The sequence below is a fragment of the Petaurus breviceps genome, unplaced genomic scaffold, assembly GCF_028583685.1.
Source record: "Petaurus breviceps papuanus isolate PSGF00001 unplaced genomic scaffold, PetGlider_PUasm1.0 38, whole genome shotgun sequence".
Classification (NCBI taxonomy): Eukaryota; Metazoa; Chordata; class Mammalia; order Diprotodontia; family Petauridae; genus Petaurus; species Petaurus breviceps.
In genome coordinates this window covers 25,397,474-25,419,256 of record NW_027186304.1, presented here as the reverse complement: position 1 = coordinate 25,419,256, position 21,783 = coordinate 25,397,474, and the positions used below count along the sequence as shown (strand labels likewise).

The following is a 21,783-nucleotide window of genomic DNA, read 5'->3' as shown; positions in this document are numbered from 1 at the left end:
AAAGAATGGGTTAATCAGAAGATCTGTCAGCCTTGTTGAAGAACTTAAATTAGTTAAGTGGTTTTTTTTTTAATGATAATAACATGTCTCGAATAGTCTTTCTCCTTTGTAGTGTTACTCTCATGTGCACTTAGTTTCCTTCACAAGGCATTTCTGCTTTTTATTCACTAGGATTTGGTGCCATTTGGTTTCATCATTAATAACCTCAGCAGTTGTAGTGAAGACAAGTTAATTAGGATCAGAGATAACTCTGGGTTGAAGAAAGACTATTTATTCTAGCATCTTGAAGGTGAAATTCAAAATAAACTTGGACTTTGAACTTGGAATGTTTAGCCTGGAGAAGAAAAGACTCACGGGAACAACTTTCCTCAGATATTTAAAAGGCTATGGAAGAGGAGTCAGATTTGTTGTTTTTGGACCTCAAAAGCAAAACTAGAAGCAGTAGGGGGTGGACGTTACTAAGAGAATAATTTAGGCTTGCTATCAGGGAAAAAAATAGTATCACTCAGAGCAGTCCCAAAATGTAATGGATTCCTTTGGCAGCCAGTGGGTTCTCCCTCATCGGCAGTCTTCAAATGTAGGTTAGATGGCCACTAGCTGGGTGCATTATAATAAGCATTCTTTTGGGGTGACCGTTAGATAATCACTTCCAAATTTGAAATGCTCTGATTCTGTGATGTGTTGATGTATGTACCACTGGGTGGGGAGATAATGTCATGGAGATAATAGATTCATTAAATTATGGGGAAATAGTTACCTAAAACATAGGAAAAAAAGTGATCCAAAGTCTATAAACTGAGACACAATAAATGGAACTGGAGAATTGAGAACCTCAGAGATTCAGTGAATCATCAGTTATATGATGGTTCTGTGTGTTGTTTTCCCCCATTAGAATATAAGCTCCTTGAATATCTTTTTGTATTTGTACTCTCCCTAATTTGCACAGAAACAGGAATATGGACACTGCTTAATAAATCTATTTCCCAAGTAATCAAAGTTTAGTTCTTTGAACACTGAAACTTTATTTTAACCAGTTTTATGAGAATATGTCTAAAATTTAATCCACACTCCCCCGTGGACACATTTTTATTATTATTTACATGCAAAACATTATGGTGGGTGAAAAGATGTCTAGACTGGGAATTAGAGAATCTAGGTTCACATCCAGACTCTTCTATTTACTAGCTATATAGCTGAGTAAGTCAACTGAACTTCTTAAAACAATGAGGGGCTTCATTAGATGATCTCTACAGGGTCCTTCCTTCTTGTTTTAAATCTATGATCTAAGAGCCTAAACTAATCATGGGAACTTTTTGAAAACCCAGAGTTAATATTATGAATATTGATAATTATACTGCTCTATAAATCAGAGAACCTTCCAGGCACTATTGGAAGCCTTCTACCACCAGTTGCTATACAGGTTAACTTTGAATGGCAGACTAAGAAGTTGAGGGGACTCAACTTTTTTTTTTTTTACAGTCGGATGGTGTTATTAGGGATTGGCTACTATGTCTGCTATTGGAGACATTTCTGCTCACTGTCTCTTCATTCCTGCCACTGTTAAGTCATCTGGCAGCATCTTCTTGCTGGTCTTTTCTTTTTTCTTGTCTCTTTTTGGGGTTTTTACTTGTTTTTCATTTTCACAGCCAATGGCTTAGCTTTTGATAGGGGTTCCTAACCTTGATGACAATGTACCCTTCTTTCTAATCAGACAGGCCTTTTCTTTACTGCCAGAAATCCAGAAGCCCTCTTTGTTTCCACTTATCCCTTGCTCCTGGTTCAGCAACTTGGTTATGGATGCTTGAGGTGACTGGAAATTTGACTTGACATAGCTGAAGTATTAATGATTTTTTTTAAATAAACATGACAGAAAGAGCTATCTGTTGTAGGAATTCTTTTTTTTTTCTTTTTGGAGGGGGGGAGGGCAGGACAATTGGGATCAAGTGACTTGCCCAAGGTCACATGGCTAGTAAGTGTTTAATGTCTGAGGTCACATTTGAACTCAGGTCCTCCTGATTCCAGGGCTGGTGTTCTATTCACTGTCCCACCTAGCCACCCCTACTGTAAGAATTCTTACAAAAGGCCAAATTTAATTGAAGGGTATCTGGGTGTGTGTAGTTCTGTTAGGACAGAGGACAGTCTCTCCCCCAGAGAGGGTGGTTTATGCACCTGTGGTCTGGCTGATGATCACAAGCCACTAAATCCTGGAAAAGGAGGAAGGGACTGAATATGTGTATTTTTGAAAAGACAAACCTTAGGGGAAAAAAGTGTCACAGCTATATTACCCAAAGGGTGGAGGGCGGGAGAATAGAGACAGTGAACTGACTAGAGGGTCAAAAAAAAAAAAAAAAGAGTCTGTATTCCCCCAAGCGATCAGCACCTTGAGCAAAGCTAATGTCTGAACTTAACTTAGCAAAGTAGTGGTACTCAGTGCCCTGATAAATTGAGAACGAGTGAGGCTTTTGCTTCAGATGCATAAAGCTAAGGGGTGCAAAAAATACGCAGCCATTATGCCAGCTCTTCATGATGTGTGTGTGTGGGGGGGGTGTAAGCAATTTTATATTATTGCTCCAGTTGCAAAATTATTTGCTGTGCTGGTTCTTGTGGTGATTGATCACACTGTTACTTGATGCTCTGGCATTCACAAACCTGATAGGGTGATAAAACTTGGAGAGACTGACTATACAGGATAAAATTAAAATAAACAATAAAGCATAAAAGGTACCCTATGTAAAAGGTCCTAAGAGTTGCATTTATTTAGTCTGAAAGAAGGAAACCTGGAGGGTAAATGTTGTAATGGTTGTGAAGACCATAAAGTTTATCAGCTAGAATAATTAGGAATAATTAATTATATTCAGTTACTTGATTAACCAGAACAGACATTATCTGACTATGCCGGATAATAGAAATTTTATTACTGATTCACTGAGCAAAACCTTTCATATATAGCAAATAAATCATGCAGTTTCCAAAACCCCTAAACTCCAGAGCCTCTAATAGACTAATGCAAATTATAATGATAGGTTAGAAAAGGATAACTAATTACATACAGTTATTACTGCTGTCACAAACAATGATGGAAGACAGACTAATCAAAAGCATTTGCCACTAGATATGATTAAGCTAAATTTAATTCCCTCTAAGATTCAAGGATGTGGACTTCTTGTATGCGCATAAGAGAGTTATTCTTTTCTGGGAGACTCAGATAATTATTCTTAAAGACCTTCAAAGTCTAGATCTGAAAACTGTCACTTTTTAACAAGTAGCTATCAACTCAGAATCCTTTTCAAATGCCCACAAGGTTTTTATTCACTATTTAGATACCAGTGACTTCAGGGTGTTTTGTTATCTGAACACAAACAGAATCTCTGTGTTAATTTGCATTGTGGTTCCTTTTATTTATATGCCCAGTTGGAAGGCTTATATGGAGAAAAAAATAGAGGTAAAGAAGGAAGTACAGAGGGAAACCCAATTACTCTTTGAAAATGTATTTTCTCACAGTCAAAACATTGAAACAGAAGGTGAAAATTAAACATTCAGCCATATAGGAGAATTTCTAAAAACAGATGATTTGTCTGAAACTGAATAGAAATAATACTTTGAAGTCTTTAAAAATAGTTGGTGAGTTAACTGTTGTTTGGCTATACAGGAGCATAAGAGTGATAGAATAAAGACAATCAAAAAATCGCTTTCTCAAAATCCTATGTGAATTTGGATGTAACTTCGGGTTGGTTGGAGAAAGACAAAATCACTGCATAATAAGACTGATAGGAAGTTGAATCTCAAGGTGATTAGAGAGAATAATAAGAAAGCACCTAGGTGCCTTTGATGAGCTCCAATAATCAGAATGAGAGGATCAATGGTATATCCTTGGGTACTAAAAGAATTGGGAGATGTGATTGACTGAATCACTGCCAGTGATCTTTCTTTTTAAATAAAGTTTTACTGATTTTTTTTACTTGACTGTCATTTCCCAATTATCCTCCACAGAACCCACCCTTTTAACCAAAAAGAAAGTTAAGGTAAACAATTTAAGCACTGATCATGTATCTCTACCCTAGGATATATTTCAAATTGGCAGTACCATGGTTCAGGTGGAGTGACTGGGACGTTGCCTCGGTTTGCTAAAATTTTTAGAGTGTGTTAAGATCCCTTTTGGTTATTCAGAACTAGTTTAGCACATAGTTGGCAAGAGAAATTAGCTAAAATAGGAAGCTACCAGATGTGCTTTTCCTCCCCCGGGCCTGTATTCCAGGTACAGCTCCTCACTTTGTCAGCCTCTCAGAGGAATCCATACTTAAATGGCCTATATCCGGGCTTAACAAATTGATGTGGTGGTGTTTCGGCTGCCACTGGGCCTCTGCACAGTTCGAGCTACTCTTGGCCATAGCAATTCATATTTGTGACTCTGGAAAAGGACAAATGGCCCAATTTTCTTTCTTTTGTTTTGGAGGGGGCGGGGAATAGGGAGAGCTGGTTGTTATTATTGGGAGGATGTTTTCCTTCTATTTTTTTTAATCTTAAAATTTATTTTTTATACTGAGCTTGGTAAAAGCAAACATGAATGTTTCAATATACCAAAAATAACAAAGATTGATAACAAAGTGTGAATTTAAGTTACACATGTTTTAGAAGTATAAATTAAATAAGAAAGTAACAAAACTGTTCTTTATCTTCTACATTTTGGCTTAATTGTGTGCTTTAAAATTTATTTCTGTTAACATCTTTTGTTAAATATAGTAATTTTAAAAGTGGGGAAAATAAGTGGAACCCACAAATTACTATTCAGTGCTTTCTTCCTGGAAAAATTATAGAACATATTACTTAGGAGATTTTTCTCCTCTGGACTTTTCTTGGTATGAAGGTGTAGCTAGATTTGAACAATTATGATCACTTGGTTTAGTGTTCAGAAAGTTTGAATTTACCAAGGATGATTTTTACGGGTTAAAAATACAGAACCAAAACTATATGGTTTTGCTGTTGACAAATACACAAAAACATAGAAATTCTGGCCGACTGGTTAGTGGCCTTGTTTCATCTTTGAGAAAAAAAATGACCCATTTTCAAAAATCTTTTGGGATTTTCCTTTTCTTCAGTTCTGTGGCCAAAAGAAAAAAAGAGTAGTAGTTTGTTTTCTTCATAAGTGCTTAAACGGCATCTGAGGTAACATGGAGGTAACGGGCTGTAGCGGCGTAAGTAATGGACTGGAAAACAGGAGCCTCAAGGATTTGATTCTGGCTCTGTCACTAACTTTTAATGGAGGTCTGGTAAAGTTGCTTCTCCCTCTGTCTGTGACCCACTTTCCATTTGTATTAAAAGCCACATTCAAAAATATTGTGAGTAATAATTAATAGAAAGGAATTAATACATAAATGAAAACGTACCCATTAAATGTTTATGTGCCAAGCACAGTACTTAGGGATAGAAAAATAAAAATTATTTCAGTTCCTATTATCAAGAAACTCACACTCTAATCATAGAATGATATCACCTATAAAAGAGTCAGTTGCAGAGCAGATGGAAAAGTCTATGAGTCCTAAGAGTACTGCATCTGGGTGCAAGACAAGGTCCAGGGATCCTTAAAATGCCTTTAAAGCTCAGATAGTGCCTGGGTGTCTGTAGGTGCAGCCACAGGGCAGCTGGTAAGTCCTAAATAGATAGAAATCAGTTGTAGACCAGATGGCAGGGTCTGGTGGTCCTTTATATAGACAGAAGAAATAGAAATGGTAATTACCAGGCGATTGAAGTGACATGAGCTTTGCCACTCTTTCCTCCTGGTTACTGCTTGGTCTTGGGAAACAAGTGATTAAAATGTAGGGGAATGGGTGAACAGGAAAAGGCACCCTCACCGCTGGCTATTTCAATACTTTGGTGATTTGTGGCATTTTTTTCAGGGCAGTTATTCTTTCCAAATATGCAAATTCAAATCCCTACAGCTCAGTAAATGGACTTTGAGAGTTTTGGATCTGAAAACTTTGTTATGTCACAGACTACTTGGTGATAATCTTCATTTTATTTTAGCCAAGTTGATCCTAAGGTAACCAGAATTGTACTGGAAAGCTTTCCAGGTCAGGTCAAGTCAACAAGCATTGATTAAGCACCTACTGTTTGCCAGGCACTCTGCTATGTTCTGGGGTTAATTTAGGCTTCACTGGCATAGCCTTTATAAACTTTGGGTCACTTATAAACCATGAAGAGGTATCAAAAAGCAACTTTAATAGAGAGAATACTAATACTACTGATAATGATGCTATGTCTCAAAAATATAAACTGCATTGTAAACATAAGATAATCCTTTTTTTACATTTGATATAATGGCTTATGGAATATGTATTTGGGAACAATAACATGGATAAAAGAGATTTGGACAAAATTTTAAAAACAGTTTTATTCATTAAGCAAATCTTTATTGGATACTTTGCTTTAAATGACATAGTAGAGGGACAAGAAACTTTTCATTGTCCACTAGGTCAAAGAAACAAGTACAAAGGTGACTATGCTACAAGGCCAATCAATCATGAAACATATATTAAGTGCCCACTGTATTCTAGGCATGGCACCAGGTGTTGGGGATGTGATGAAAGTGTGATGAGAGAAGTATAAGTAAATTGCCATGAGCGTTCATTAAAGGAACATTATTTTTCTTCCTTGAAGAAGAGATGAAAGTAGGCTTTTATGGAAGAGATGACATTTGGGTTGAACATTTAGGCATGCATATAAATCAATAAATGATACTAAAGGTAGAAGTAGGGGAATAGATCCACACAAAACATGGTCTAAGGGGTGGAGACCGTTGGGCCTTTGGAAACTACTTGTAGGGTACAGAGAACAAGGGACCCTGAAATAGGAATGCTGTTACTAGTGTGTGGAAATCTCTACATATCATAAGGCAGCACCTGGGGAGGCCAGTGCTAGGAAAAGAAGCTGAGTGGGGCTTGACTGGGCATGGTACATAGTACCCCATCGTTGGAAAATTATCACCTGCTGAACTCCTGTTTTATCTAATCACTTTTGTTAACCACATGTTAAGCCTAGCTTTTCTTCTTGCAGAAGTAGTAAATAAGCTGCTGGCATCCTTAGTGACCTGGTGCAAAACCGTAGTTGCCCCATTAATTGCAGCTCTGAGGCAGAGTGTTCAGGGAGAGTGTTTTGACAGAGGGAGAAGTATGGGGAAAAGCATGGAATTGAAATAGCATGGGGTATATTTTAGTAATATCCAATAGTCCTGTTTATCTGGAGTGTAATGTGTATAAGGGGGAGAGATGTGTCTGGAACCCTGTCTAATATTTTGTATTTATTTAGTGTTTAATTTTTCCCCAGTTACATGTAAAACAATTTTGTAACATTTGTTTTTAAAACTTTGAGTTCCAAACTCTCTCCCCCCCCATTGAAAAGGCAAGCAATTTCATACAGGTTATACATCTGCAATCATGCAAAACATATCCATAAGTTATGTTGTAAAAGAAAAACTAGAAAAAAAATCAAGAAAAATAAAGAAAGTAAAAAAACCCAATTCAAAGTTGTTTCAATCTGTATTCAGACACCATCAGTTCTTCCTCTGGGAATGGATAGCATTTTTTATCCTAAGACCTTCAGAGTTGTCAGGGATCATTGTATTGCTGAGAACAGATAAATCATTCACAGCTGATCATCTTACAGTATTATAACCAGTACATTTCACTTTGCATCAATCAGTGAGAGTCTTTCTAAGTTTTTCTGGGAGCATCCTGATCATCATTTCTTATAGTATAATAGTATCCCACCATAATAATCTTATTCAACCATTCTCCAATGGATGTGTATCCCCCTTCATTTCTAATTCTTTATCTCCACAAAAGAGCTGCTATAAATATTTTTGTACATATAGGTCCTTTTATTTTTTTTATTTTTTATCTCTTTGGGATACAGACCTAGCAGTGCTATTGCTTTGTCAAAGGTATACCTGGTTTTACAGCTCTTTGGGTATAGTTCCAAATTCCTTTATAGAATAGTTTAATAAATTTACAACTCTGACAATAGTATATTAATGTCCCATTTTTCCCACATTCCCTCCAACATTTGTCATTTACCTTTTCTTTCCTATTATCTAATCTAATAGGTATGAGGCAGTGCCTCAGAAATGTTTTACCAATCAGTAGTTAGAGTATTTTCCCCACTGGGCTATTGATAGCTTTAATTGCTTCATCTGAAAACTGATTATATCTTTTGATCATTTATCACTTGGGGAATGGCACTTATTTTTATAAATTTGACATAAACTATGTTTAAAATTGTAAATAATTGTCTTTTTCTCCATAATATGACTTTTTAATTGTCACCAGAAATTGTGATTGAGGGTCTGAATGCTTTTTCTTTTGTTTTGACAGGCTCTTTCATGTTGGTTAACACATCTGGGAGACCAGAATTACAAAGGACCCATCTTCTCTTACCCCAGCTTAAAGAAAATGACACCCATTGCATTGACTTTCACTACTTTGTATCCAGCAAAAGTCATTCCCTTCCTGGGCTATTGAATGTTTATGTAAAAGTTAATAACGGTCCTTTGGGGAACCCGATCTGGAACATTTCTGGAGCTCCTACTGGCACCTGGAATAGAGCAGAACTGGCAATTAGTACATTCTGGCCCAATTTTTATCAGGTATATATTCTTCACTTTTCATTTACAGTAGCAAATGCTGGTTTGTTGATTAATTGAAATGTATTAGTGCTCTTGACCTAAAAAATATTCTGTTGTTTGTGATTTCAAAAAGGCTCAGTTGTCTTTTATTTTGGGGGTTGTGTTTTTACAGGCTAAAATGTATGAAGTCATGGGACCTTATCAATAGGGTATGTTGTTAACAGTATCCCCAAAGAGAAGCTTTATCTAGCCAAAATTATTTCTTGGGTTTAAATGAAGCACTGACCTTTTGAAAGAGACCTGATCCAGCTAGCTTTGTATTCAGTATAATTTTTTTGAAGGGGTGGGGTAGGGAGGACCAGTAAGGAAGGGCAGGGGAAGAGTGTGGACAAACACACCATCATTTATTTCCTATTATTATTTACTTATTGTCATTTATTATTTAATTATTATTCATGAAAATGTTATTATGTGCTATAATAATATATAAGCATCTAGGTGGTATAGAAGATAGAGCTATAGGCCTGGAGTCAAGAAGAGATGAGTTCAAATTTAGCCTTACACACATAGTAGCTGTGTGTCCCTGGAAAAGTCACTCAAACCCTATTTGTCTCAATTCCTCATCTGTAAAATGGGCACATGCTGGAGAAGGAAATAGCAAGCCACTTCAGTATCTTTGCCAAGAAAAACAAATGGACAAAAGTCCGTGGGATCATGTGGAGTTTCACACGACTCAACAACAACTATACATATATGTACACATATATAGTAATATAATTCATACCATCACATATTATTACTTATTATTATTTATAATTTGCTAAATTATTTCCACTTAATGTGGGAAGACTTCTAATCTCAAATCCCCATCTACTTATTACATAATGGAAATGAATAGATAATAGATTTCAAATTTGAAGGTAACTCAGAGATCATTTAATCCAGCCCCATGTAACAGCAAGCACCCCAGCATATCCAGGATGGCTACCAGCACAGGTACTTAGATCTGCTTTTCTAAAGAAAAGAAACTCAAAATGGATTAACAATCTTGCTTTAATCAAACATATATCATGTACCTAGTTCAGGAGAAAAAAGGTCAGCACTCCGAACTTCAGAGAATATAAACAAGTTACAAGCAGAGAAATGGATCAGCAGACAGGCTTCCAACTGTCTGACCATTACATCAGTACCTAGTCAGTTACCAGAGAGGGAAGCACCAACATCTGGATTTTCAAAGCCTGGGGGCTCAATGGCTGCCCAGAGTCTCATCTGGTCAAATCACACAACTCTTCTCAAAGTGAGCCCCCAAACCTCACATCAGGGTATATATAGCCTTCTCCTGGCTCAGAGAATGTCACAGCCCTCTTGACCCACTGCTCAATCACGAAGCAACAAGGTGTGGGCATTCCTGAAAAACAGGCCTCCTGCCACAGGCTCCGTGTGACCACATTCAGCCTATTAGGAGGCAGAGTATATTTTCAAATCAAGGAAGGTTCTCAGAGTCACTTAAGCCTATCAAAGGGCCTAGGGACAGGGAAGATCTTAAATTCCCATTCCCATAAGACCCCATAATTTTATAAATGAGGGAACTGAGAGCCAGAAAGATTGAGAGGCTTGCCCAAAAAGTAAGAGCAGTCAGTAAGTAGCAGAACAGGGACTTAAATGTAAGTCTTCTGGCTTGAATCGCGGTTTTCTTTCCACTGTAGCCAAGCTCAGTGGGCCACATAGTATTCACTTAAGCTACGGTTATTAAAACTGTAGGGAACTCTCATCCTATTTAACTCTGATAACCTTGGCTCTGAAAGCTGCTAAGTGACAGTTAAGGGCTTAATTTTAAAAATATCTATTAGTATAAGTAAGCTGGGATATAATCCAAATCGAGCCATCTAATTTTTTTTTTCTTTCAAAAATGCTTTCCACATCTGGCTGTGAAAAATCAGCTCTGCTAAAGGGATGGTTAAATTTCTTGACACCTGGGAGAGATCAGACTTTAAAAAGTGCATGGCAGAGGAATAATGGAATTTCTTTAACCCTAGATTTACATGGAGAAAGCTCCTCAAAATCAGGCTGGAGAGATCTTCAACAAAGGCATACCTTTATGAACTTTCCTCTGGAAAGAAAAAAACCCAAACCAAAATATTTAGCCTAACCTTTTGTGAAGCTTGTAAACAAAACTTCATCTTCATTCTAGTTATTTGCTTCACTTATTTTCACAAATCTTGGGACACAATAAAGAAGCACTACCTTCTATCAAATAGGTAGATTTAGGAATGTGGAAAAAATGTGCTACATTATTCATGGGGTAGGAAATAGGAATGACAATAATAATGGTATTTATATAGTGCTTTGGGGGCGGTTAGATCGCACAGTGGATGCTCTGCAGCCTGGAGTCAGAAAGACTCCTCTTTCTGCGTTTAAATCCAACCACAGACACTTAATAGCTGTACGGTTCTGGGCAAGTCACTTAGCCCTATCTGCCTCAGTTTCCTCATTTGTAAAATGAGCTGGAGAAGGAAAAGGCTAACCACTTCCATGTCTTTGCCAAGAAAATCCCAAATGGGGTCACAAAGAGTTGGATATTACTGAAACAACTAAAGAAAAACAACATAGTACTTTTAAGTTGCAAAGTACATTACAAAATATCTCAGTTGACCATTGCAGCCACAGATGAGGAAACAGAGGCAGACAACAGTAAGTGATTTGTCTAGATCCACACAGCTACTAAGTGAGGTAGGATATGAACTTGGGTCTTCCTTAATCCTGTTCTAGAACTGTCCTCTACTCCATCATGCTGGAGTCAGAACGTAATACATCTTTAAGAAAAGAAAACTTAAAGGGTCCCAAGTCCAGAGTTTGAAAATTATAGAGTCCGTTGAGTGGTCATTTTATTATTGAAGAATCTGAAACCCAGAGAGGTTAGGCGCGTCTCTGTAGTATTTGAACCTAGTTCTGACTCAAGATGCCGTACTTTCTTCCATCAGACCACATTTGTTGTTTCTGTTCCTGCTGTTGTTATTCAGTCATTTTTCAGCTATAATAGTTTGTGACTCCATTTTTGGGAGATTTTCTTGGCAAAGATGCTGGAGCACTTTCCCATTTCCTTCTCCATTTTACAGAAAAAGAAACTGAGGCAGGCAGGGTGAAGTGACTTCCCCAGGATCCTATAGCTAGTAAATATCTGTGGCCAAATTTGAACTTAGATCTTCCTGACTCCGAGCCATTACTTTTATCCATTGTGCCATCTAGCTGCCCTCATGCTACATTGCCCCCCTGAAATGAAGAGGGTGTACTGTAACCAGGGGAGTGTTAGTAACTGTTTAAAAAGACGTGTGTGTGTGTGTGTGTGAGGGGAGATGTCCTCACAGAATGCTTCAACATTTAAACTGTATTATTAATATTCTCCTTTTAAAAGTCTAAACAATCAACAAAACAATACATTGAGCTCTGATTTGTAGCTCTTGCTGATTTCTGAGGTGTAAGTGCTTATGCTGAAAATTTAACAGCTGCACCAGCTGGCACCAGCCCAACATTGACTGTAACTCAGGATAACACAACCATAGGATGATGGGTTGAAGAGATACCAGAGCTCATCTCCTCGTTGAAGAAAGGAGTGATGTTGTTTCATTTGAATCTTTCAAACTACTCTGTGACCAGAGAGCCAGAGGTTGAGTTAGTGTGTTCCACTGCGAGTTGTAGTTGGGGGTTAGATCTTACCCTTGCTGCTGGAGTGTGAACTCCTTGAATACAGGAATTGTATTGTTCTTAATCTTTGTATCTCTAGCACTTAGAACATTGCTTGGTATATATGTTGTGCTAAATGTTGATTTTAAATATGCAAAATGCTAGAAAGCATACATATTTGGTTTCTGTCAGGACATATGTGGAAAATATTTTATTTCTAACTAACTTTTAAAATTGTCATTCGTTGATCACAATTGAATAATTTGTCATATTGGATCAGGTCTAGACTTTAGAGGCATTTTATTTTTCTAGGTTGTCAATACAAATAAAGACAAATGTCCTCTTTACTTTTGATAAGCAATGTGTTTTCCTTGACATCTATGACTCTCATAACCTTTCCTCTTTTGTTATTTCTATTTGCCACTTAACAGAATTTAAAAAGATTGCTTTGCTGCTGCATAGAGGTATTCTTGCAGCCCTTAGTCATTTATGCAGCTTCCTCTTACTATATATGGCAAGCTACTGTGTATGCTACTCTACAAATCACAATGGTAGCCTGCGTGTAATACAGGTAATTGCAGGTTAATTACTGTTCATTAAAACTTAAATTGTCAAGTATTTGGTGATTAAGATACATTTAATTCCTTAATTAATGCTTATTCTAATTGCTGCTACTTAAAACCTGCCCATTAGTTAGAGCTGTACCAGTAGGGAAGTACGGGCTACCTGCTTTTTCATCAGAGGAATCCTGCTGAAATACCTGTTTCCTTTGATTTACACATCAGCAACTTAATGCTTTTTTTTAAAAAAAATGAAATAAGTTCTTCCCCAGTGGCTTTCTATGTTATGCTAGCATTTTTAAAAAGAAAAACACTTTGCATCTTTGGATTTTATACACTCTTCTTTTTCCCCCCTCATTCTGAGTCAGAAGCAAATTACCCAACTTCATAATTTCTGACTAGCCCTATAAAGTCCAGGTTTCTAATTGCCTTGTGGGTTCATAGCCATCCACATAGAGGAGCCAGTATACTCTTATGTCCATATATACTGCTTTCTTCATCTCCTGGGCCAAGCTAGTTCTTTATAATTTGGCAATATTTATTTTTTAATTGTTTTATGGTTGTCACTGTATTTATGTATAGTGAATAAATTGTTTTCTTAATTCTACTTACTTGACTTTGTATCAGTTCATGGAAGTCTTTCCAAGTTTCTCTATTTTCATCAGGTTCCATGTTTTTTACTGCATCATAATATTCTATTACATTCATGTTCTACAGTGTGTTTAGCCATTCTCTAATTAATGAACATTCACTTTGCTTCCAACTCTTTTCTACCACAAAAAAAACAGTGCTATGAATATTTTGATATATTTGGTACCTTTTTGGTGTGTGGTTGACCTCTTTATAATACATGCTTAGCACTGGAATCTCCGGGTTACAGAGTATGAACATTTTAGTGCCTTTATTTGCATAATTCCAATTTGCAGTACAGAATAGTTGTACAAATTCACAGCTCTACAAAAAAGAAAAGGGATAATGTTAACATTATTTTTAATCCTTTCTTTTTTTTAAAAAAGAAGCAAATAAAGGAGTCAAATGTGATAGCAAAAATGGTCTTCATTTAGCCATTATAGCCTCCTTGTTAAAATGAATTCTCTTGGATGAGTTGAAGGATTCTGGGTAAAGATTAGGTGTGGATTCCATCTGGACTCTGTTCAGAATTCTTTTGCAGTAAGAATACAAAGGCATTTGTACATAAGGCTAAGCCAAGATTTACTCTTTACCATTCTGATACCTTTTCTGGTAAATGAGGACTTTAGGGAATATAGACAGCATGATCTACCTATCTTTTCAAATGTGACCTCCAGTTTTTACTCACTACATATCCTGATAGCTTTTTATGTAGTGTTTGCCTTCAGCCTAGTTATTTATTTTTTAAAAATTAAGTCATAATTGAGTTTGACAAAACTTATGTTTGAATAGTACTCAGAGATGGTATTTTAGTGTTATATACACAATGCTTATTCACAAATTGGGAGTGTGGTGAGGGAGTTAGTAAACTTTATTCTGAAGCAGCCTGAGGCAATATTCACAGCAGCTGCCCCTGAAGTCTAATTGTATGTCTCAGAATGAAAACTGATATGAACCTTGTCTAAGAATTGATGAGCACTGGACTTTGAATAACTAACATTGACATTCTGTGGTCACATTAAAATTGACCGAGACCTGATTCTTATACAAAAAGTAGATTACAACATAGAGTGTGAGTAAATATCTTTCAAACCAATTTTAAACATCTTTTTGAGGGGTTACTATGTATTTTGTTTTCATAATTCCCTCATTTTTTCCTCTTCTGATCTATGGAGAAGTTTGCCTTCTCCCTTTGGTTACAGTAAGTTCCCAGGTTTTTTTGGTTTTTTTTTTTTTTTTTTTTTGGTTTCAATCATCTGTGATTCTTGTGGCTGATTAGGACAAGTCTTTTCTACTTTTGTGTATTCTGAGTCCTTTAGTTCTCTCTTAGAGAACTTACGATTAGGGCTGGAAGAAATCTTAGACCCTCAGCAAATGACAATCTTTCTCAGTTTCTGTTTTCTCACTTTAAAAAAAAAAGGGAAAATGACAGTACCTGTCTCATATAGTTTTTCTTTTTATCTGATTTTTAGGGTGAAGTGGGATAATGTATATAGAGGGCTTAGTAAACTATAAAGTACTCCCATTCTCTCTGGATCACAACCTAGGGGGCATCTTGGACTTTCCCACTATTTCTCACCCACCATAGTCAATTTGTTGCCAGGACCTGTCCATTTCACCTTTGCAACATCTCCAATATGCCCCCTCTCCCCTCAGCACCACCACTATTCTGGTATAGGCATACCTTAATTACCTGCAATAGCCTATTAGTGCATCTTCCTGCCTCATCCTCCATCCAGCCATCAAAATGATTTTCCTAAAGCACAGGTTGCATCATGTAACCTCCCTACTCAAGAAAATCCAGTGACTCCCTATAACTTCCAGAATCAAATAGAAAATGTTTGGGGATTTTTTTTTGGCAGTCAAAGCCTTTCCCAACTTAGTCTCCTCCTCCCTCTCTAATCTTATTATACCTTACTCCTGGACAGGTGCTCTTGAATGTAGTGACATTGGCCTCCTGACTATTCCACAAATAAGCTTTGGGCATTTTCTCTGACTGTCCACCATGGCTGGAACATACATTCTTCCTCCTTAAACTTTGCCTACTTGTTTTACAGGAAATCTTTCCCAAACTCTCTTTATTTAGTGATTTACTTAATTTCCTATTTATCCTGTATGTAGTTTGTTTGCTTATATTTGTAACAAATTACATTCGATTGCAATGTAATTGTCTCCTCCATTAGACAGTGAACTCCTTAAGGGTAGAGACTGTCTTTTGCTGCTTTTTGTATCCCCTGGGTTTTGCACAGTGCCTGAAATATAGTAGGCACTTAAAAAATGTGTATTGACTGATATTAGTGTGAGATACTATTATTACTGTTGTTGTCTGGTCCAATGCCCATATTTTATAGATGAGGAAACTAAGAGCCGGGAAGTAGAAATTGCCTGTCCAAGGTCAGGTAGTTACTAGGAAGGTACTGAGCTGGGTTTTGAATCCAACTTCTTTGATTCCAAATCGAAAAGTTTCCTACTACACCACACTGTGTCATTAGCTTTACATCCTCAGATGTTTCTTCGTCTTTTTGTGTGTGTGTGCCAAGCTAAACTGTAATTGTAGTATTTATAAAACACTGCTTTTATAAAAAATGTAAAAGAGGAGGAAAATGCTAGTGAAGAAAAGCTTACTTATTAAAAGAAGGGGCAAAAAAAGCAGATACCATGATTTTTTCACTGGATCCGAAAAAGGAAGTCAATCAACAAGCATTTATTAAACATTTACTCTGTGCCATTTTATTGATAAATTGCAAATTTGGGGTACCCAGGGAGGATACTTTCCATCAGATTGGAAAAAAGAAAAAAAAGTCAAAATATTGCCTTATGTTTCTTTTCTAGTACATTATATTTTTAGCAAATCCATGGCTATTTTGACCCATAATTCTTCATGACTACTCAAATCATTCATTGTTTTAGACTCTTTAAGGCCAAAGAGAACTTTTATTATTTTTCTCATTAGGGGAAAATGCTTTTAAGTGAAGATGTTTATAAATAGATGAGATAGCTTTTTTCCCAGTAAAATTCGAAACTTGATAGGAAACAGCTATATAGGATCATACTTGGTAAGGTTGTCTAGGGCAGCCAGGTAGCCTTGATTCCTTTTGTTCTAAGGAATTGACAAGTAGGTTTCACTAGCATTTTTTCAGCTCAGGCAATTGTGTTGGTAAGCAAATCCCCTTTCTTTGCTCACACATAGCATGGGAAAATGGAAGGAATGAAAAGCTAATTTTGCTCTTCACTGAAGCAAGGAGGATCAGGGATGCTGCAATGTTAAACTGCTTCTCTATTTCCTGTTTGTCAGGTGTCTGAGGGATAGCCTCATGTAAAACATCTACCAGGCTTGCTTCCAGGGTTGCCAATGAAAACTAATGTTTTAACTAGTTGTTTGCTGCCTTGACAGAAAGCTATCTGCTTATTCCTTTCCGTTTCCTTCCCTCACTACCCACTGCATCTTGCCTCACTCACTGTTATTTTGACTAATCAGTCTCATATATTACTTGCAGATGTTGTCAGATGTAAAAAATGCAAAGCTTTGAGAGAATCAAAATGTTAATGTTCTTCTGACAAGCCAAGTCATGAGTGTGAAAAGGATAGTGGGGAGTACTGAATTGTGGCAGGAATTACACCAGAGAAGAGATAGATGGTGGTCCAATCTTAGATTTGTTTTTTAATTAACCAACATTTTTTAAAAAGTTCTATAATACACTAATGATGACTGAGTTATTTTCAATATCTCAGTTAATCACAGTTCATTTGGAATTAGAAGGAAAGAACTTTGTCCAAATTAGCGTATTGGAATGTGGTGGAAGAAACTCTATACTGGAAGGAAGAAGTCATTGGTTAAAGAGTCCTGACTGACTATTAAAAGATTTGTTACCTTGGGGAAGTCACTTAATGAAAATGTGTAAAATAGAGATCATATTTATTCAAGCCACTTTACAAGGTGGTTGTGAGGCGGCAAGAGCTTTGTCAGTGTTAAAGGGCTATGTAAATGTGAGTTATTGTTATTACTATTTGTGATGATTTTAGAAAAGTCTTAGGGAGCTCACCTCCTTGATACCTACTTACCCCCTTAGAATCCCGATTACTTTCTCCAGTACAGGGGTACCAGATGGTAGACAGATATTTAAAAGGTCAGACTTCCTTTTTTTCTCATCATTCTGTTTCCTGTTTGGTTAAAGGTTTTATGTCAGAATTGAGTTGTCTAATTATTTTATTTCGCTAATTGATTACATCCATTTGTTTTGTATTTCACCACTTCTACCATTTTTGTTAGACAATATTTTTATCAGCTAAAATAAACATTTATAGATATATACACACATATGTGTGTATGTATATGCATATGTGTACATATATATGTGTATATATATATATATATAATTACATAAATATATGCCAAAAAGAAATGAAAGGAACAAAAGTGTGAGAGAGATGGTGGGGTAGTATTCTTTGTGTCTCCTTTTGCAGCTGTTTTCAGCATGTGGCACATCTGGTAGAATGACAGATTTATTATATGGCACCTTTTTTGGCTGTGACAGGTTATTGTTCTCAAGTTATAACTTTCATAGGTTCAGAGGATGTTATAGCTAGAAAGAATCTTAGAAATCATATAGACCAACCTCATTTTACAGATATGACACTGAGGTCCTATAAGGTTAAGTGATTTGTCCAGGGTCTCAAAAATTGATTGACAATAATTATATGTTTCAGAAATCTCTTTGATTTGTCTGAATTTCTTTAAGTTGGCCATTAGACCAATATACATAGCCAGACAAGTAAATACCATGTTAGAAGATAGAGTTTTTTGTTATTGCCTAGTGTTCAGATGGGTAGTAAGGTGGGACAAAGTGCTAAGCCCAGATTCAGGAATGACCAAGTTCAAAACTGACCTCAGGAACTTACTAACTGTGTGACCCTGGGTAAGTTACTTAACACTGCCTCAGTTTTCTCATCTATAAAATGAGCTGGAGAAGGAAATGACAAATACTCTAGTATCTTTGTCCAGAAAACCCCAAATGGATTCATGAAGAGTAAACTGAAAACAATCGAGATTGAATGCAGTTGTTGGAGGCGATCTCAGTCTGTGTGGGCTGTGTGCTCCATGTACTGTGATTCAGGGGAAAGTGTAAAACACTCTGGGAAGTATGCATGCATATCTCTCTATTTGCATGGTCATTTTCTTGTGCCAAGACCATATCACTGGGACCAATGAAATACTACAGATGAAGGGAGGATGTGGATGTTTCTTATAGGTAAGGGTTAAAGACCTAATTTGGATTGGGTGGTTCCACAATAGCCACCCTTCTTAGACCATTGAGAAAAGGATAGCCACCCACCAGAGGGTGGTGGTGGAATTGCAGGAAAAGAGATTGACTCCTCCCTCCCCCCTCCTGGGCAGGCAATCAGAGTTAAGTGACTTGCCCAGGGTCACAGCTGGTAAGTGTCAGAGGCTGTTTTGGACCCATATCCTCCTGACTCCAGGGCCAGTCTTCTGTCCTCTGCACTATCCAGTTGCCCCAAGATTACTCACTCTTAAGACCTATAGAGAACTTGATGGTTTATTTCCCACTACTCCCTCAAGATAGAATAGAGTCAATAATTGATAGGGTGAGTATGAATAGCATAAGGTTAGTAAAGTCGCCTCGTGCTTAAACACAGCTAAGGAAAGTGAAGCACTGATTTCAGGCATATCTGACTCTTTGTGACCTCATTTGGGGTTTTCTTGGCAAAGATACTGGAGTGGTTTGCCATTTCCTTTTCCAGATCACTTTACGGATGAGGAAACTGAGGCAAACAGGGTTAAGTGACTTGTCTAGGGTCGCAGAACTACTAAGTATCTGAGGCTAGGTTTGAACTCAGGAACATAAGTCTTCCTGGCTCCAGCCATCAATGTATCTGCTGCATTCACTAGTGGCCTTAAAATTGCAGCACAGAGATGTGAAGTGGGCATTTGGATTGGAAGCCCTTTGACCCCACACACAGAGCTTATCCCATTGCCCCATGCAAACTTTGACAATACATTGACTTCTCACTTGGCACTTTGGCTTGCTCAGGAAGCAAGATTTTGTTCTCCATTATTAAATAAAACCTTCCTCACAAATTCTACTTTAAGATATAATTGCCTCAAATCTTGGGGCATCTTTTCCCAGAAGAAATACTCCTTTTTTAGCAGTACCTGAGAAAGTTCCCTGTTTTCTTCTTAATTTTTTTCAAGCAATTATGTGAACATTATTCAAAATCAAACAAAATTATCAACAATCTCTGCTCTTTATCAGCCCTACACAAGAGATTAGGGCCAGTTCTCAGTTTCTCCCATCCTACAACCTGTATACCCTACGCAATCACCATTTATTTTGGGAAAGGAGAGGAAAAGGGTAAGATACTAGTTCCCTCTGTGTGTACCTTTAAATTTGGAACAAAAATAGACTCAATTTATCTCCTGGCTGAAACGTGATTAGACAAGTTACTGTCTGGATGCTATGTCCTAAAATCAATATTTGTGGTATGACTTGTCTGCCACTGGTAAATATGCAAGCATCCCCAATCAATCTTTCACTCATTTTTCTTATTTGTAAAGGATATTGTGGGTCCTGGTGTGTTGTTTCCTATAATGTCAATTGTTTCTGATGGCATTTTTTTACACCACGATCTGACTTTTTCAGAGAATGTTCTTCGGTGTACATATATTGAAATTATAGAGGTTCTACATTTACCATGTAAAAAGATGCAATATATTCTATTTGCTTTTGAATTTACATTTCTTTTGACCTTCACCAAAAGTAGCCAAAAAAAAAGAGGAAAAAAAAGAAAAATTTCCCTAATGTCTATGTAGGTGACACTGAAATCTTTCATGGTGTTTTAAAATCTTGATTTTCTAAAACTTGTAGCATAATAAAATTTATTTCCCCATCTGTGAACAATAAGCTAAATGGCTTGGTAATCAGCAACTTTGAATGGTCAATAAATGATTATTTATATTTTTCAGCTACATAGCTGTTTATAAGGTACTCCCCAATATTTTACATATAGTTTTCTCTTTTGTGTATGAATTTATTAGTTGGAAATAGATCTTGCTGTTTCACTTGGATTTATACTTAATTCGAAAATTTCCAGGTAGCCAATAGCAGACAGATTTAAAAAAAGGATTGTCCTTTAGGTATTTGGGCTGAGAAAGGTGATTCTAACACAAGCTTCTCTGTATTTTTCTTCTCCCTGCTATTATAGCATTTCAAAATCAGAGTTCTTTGTGATGAGGTTGTAGTTGAATCTGTTTGAAAGCATTATAACATTGATGTTAGCACTCGGACTGAAATTCAGGGATTTTGGTCTCTGTCTTTCCCTGTCCATTGGCTCCTTTCCCATTTACAGGAAATTGTAAAGGGTCACTAATTAACAAAGCTGCAAGGTACTATTAAAAAAAACACACACACACATACAACTAAATTAGTATTACCTGTAAAACCCCAACAGAGCATTTCTTAATGTGGGTGAAAACTCCTAGGAACCATAAAAGATATGAGCTTTTAGTTGACTGAAGGGGCATTATTCATTTTCTGTAGGAATGCTGTCATCCCAGAATGTCTCTTCATTTCAGAATTTTTAATTTTGCAGCATTTGTTCAAAGGTCTGGTACTGTGTGGTGATGACAATGTGTGTCATCAAACGACACGATAGCGAAATATGCAGAACTGTTAAGGATGGTAGGATTTATGGCTTTCTCCATTTTACAGAGTGAAATCTAATCCAATTCATCAAGTATTTATTAAACACTTACTCTGTGCCAAGCATTGTTCTAGATCTACAAAAACAACGAGAAAAAATGGCCCTAGTCCTCTGAGAGCTTTTATAATGGTTTACATATTGCAGACAGATGAGCATGCCCACGATCATGGGAGAGGAGATAGTGGCACTAATAACCAAGAGCAGAAAGGGAAAGTCTTTTAAAAACTTCCTTTGAATGTTTGGAAGGAACAAAGATAAAATGCTCCTTCAGTACTTGTGATGCCTATGCAATGTGTTTTGCTTTGACCCCACTCGCTCAGAAAGACCTGTTGCATTTTATTCCCACTCTGGGACAGGCTTGGGGAGTCTTTCTTTTCAATCATCAGACTCAAGCCACTGCCAGCAGTGGCCTTCCCTCAGCCCCTCATCTCAGGGGCTGTGTGTGTGTGTGTGTGTGTGTATGTGTGTGTGTGGGCGGGGTGTGTGTGTGGGGGGTGTGGGTGGGGGTGTGGGTGTGTGTGTGGGGGGATGTGGGTGGGTGTGGGCAGGGTGTGTGGGGGATGTGGGTGTGTGTGG

The 21,783-nt window shown here is 37.1% G+C and overlaps 1 protein-coding gene across 1 annotated transcript in view; it reads left to right on the top strand.

The window, feature by feature from the left end:
* PTPRM (protein tyrosine phosphatase receptor type M) overlaps nucleotides 1–21,783 on the top strand; it is a 1,041,338-nt gene that overhangs the window by 350,325 nt on the left and 669,230 nt on the right. The window contains exon 3 of the mRNA XM_069099664.1: nucleotides 8,367–8,638. Coding sequence (XP_068955765.1) covers nucleotides 8,367–8,638 — 272 coding nt within the window. The remainder of the gene's footprint in view (nucleotides 1–8,366; nucleotides 8,639–21,783) is intronic.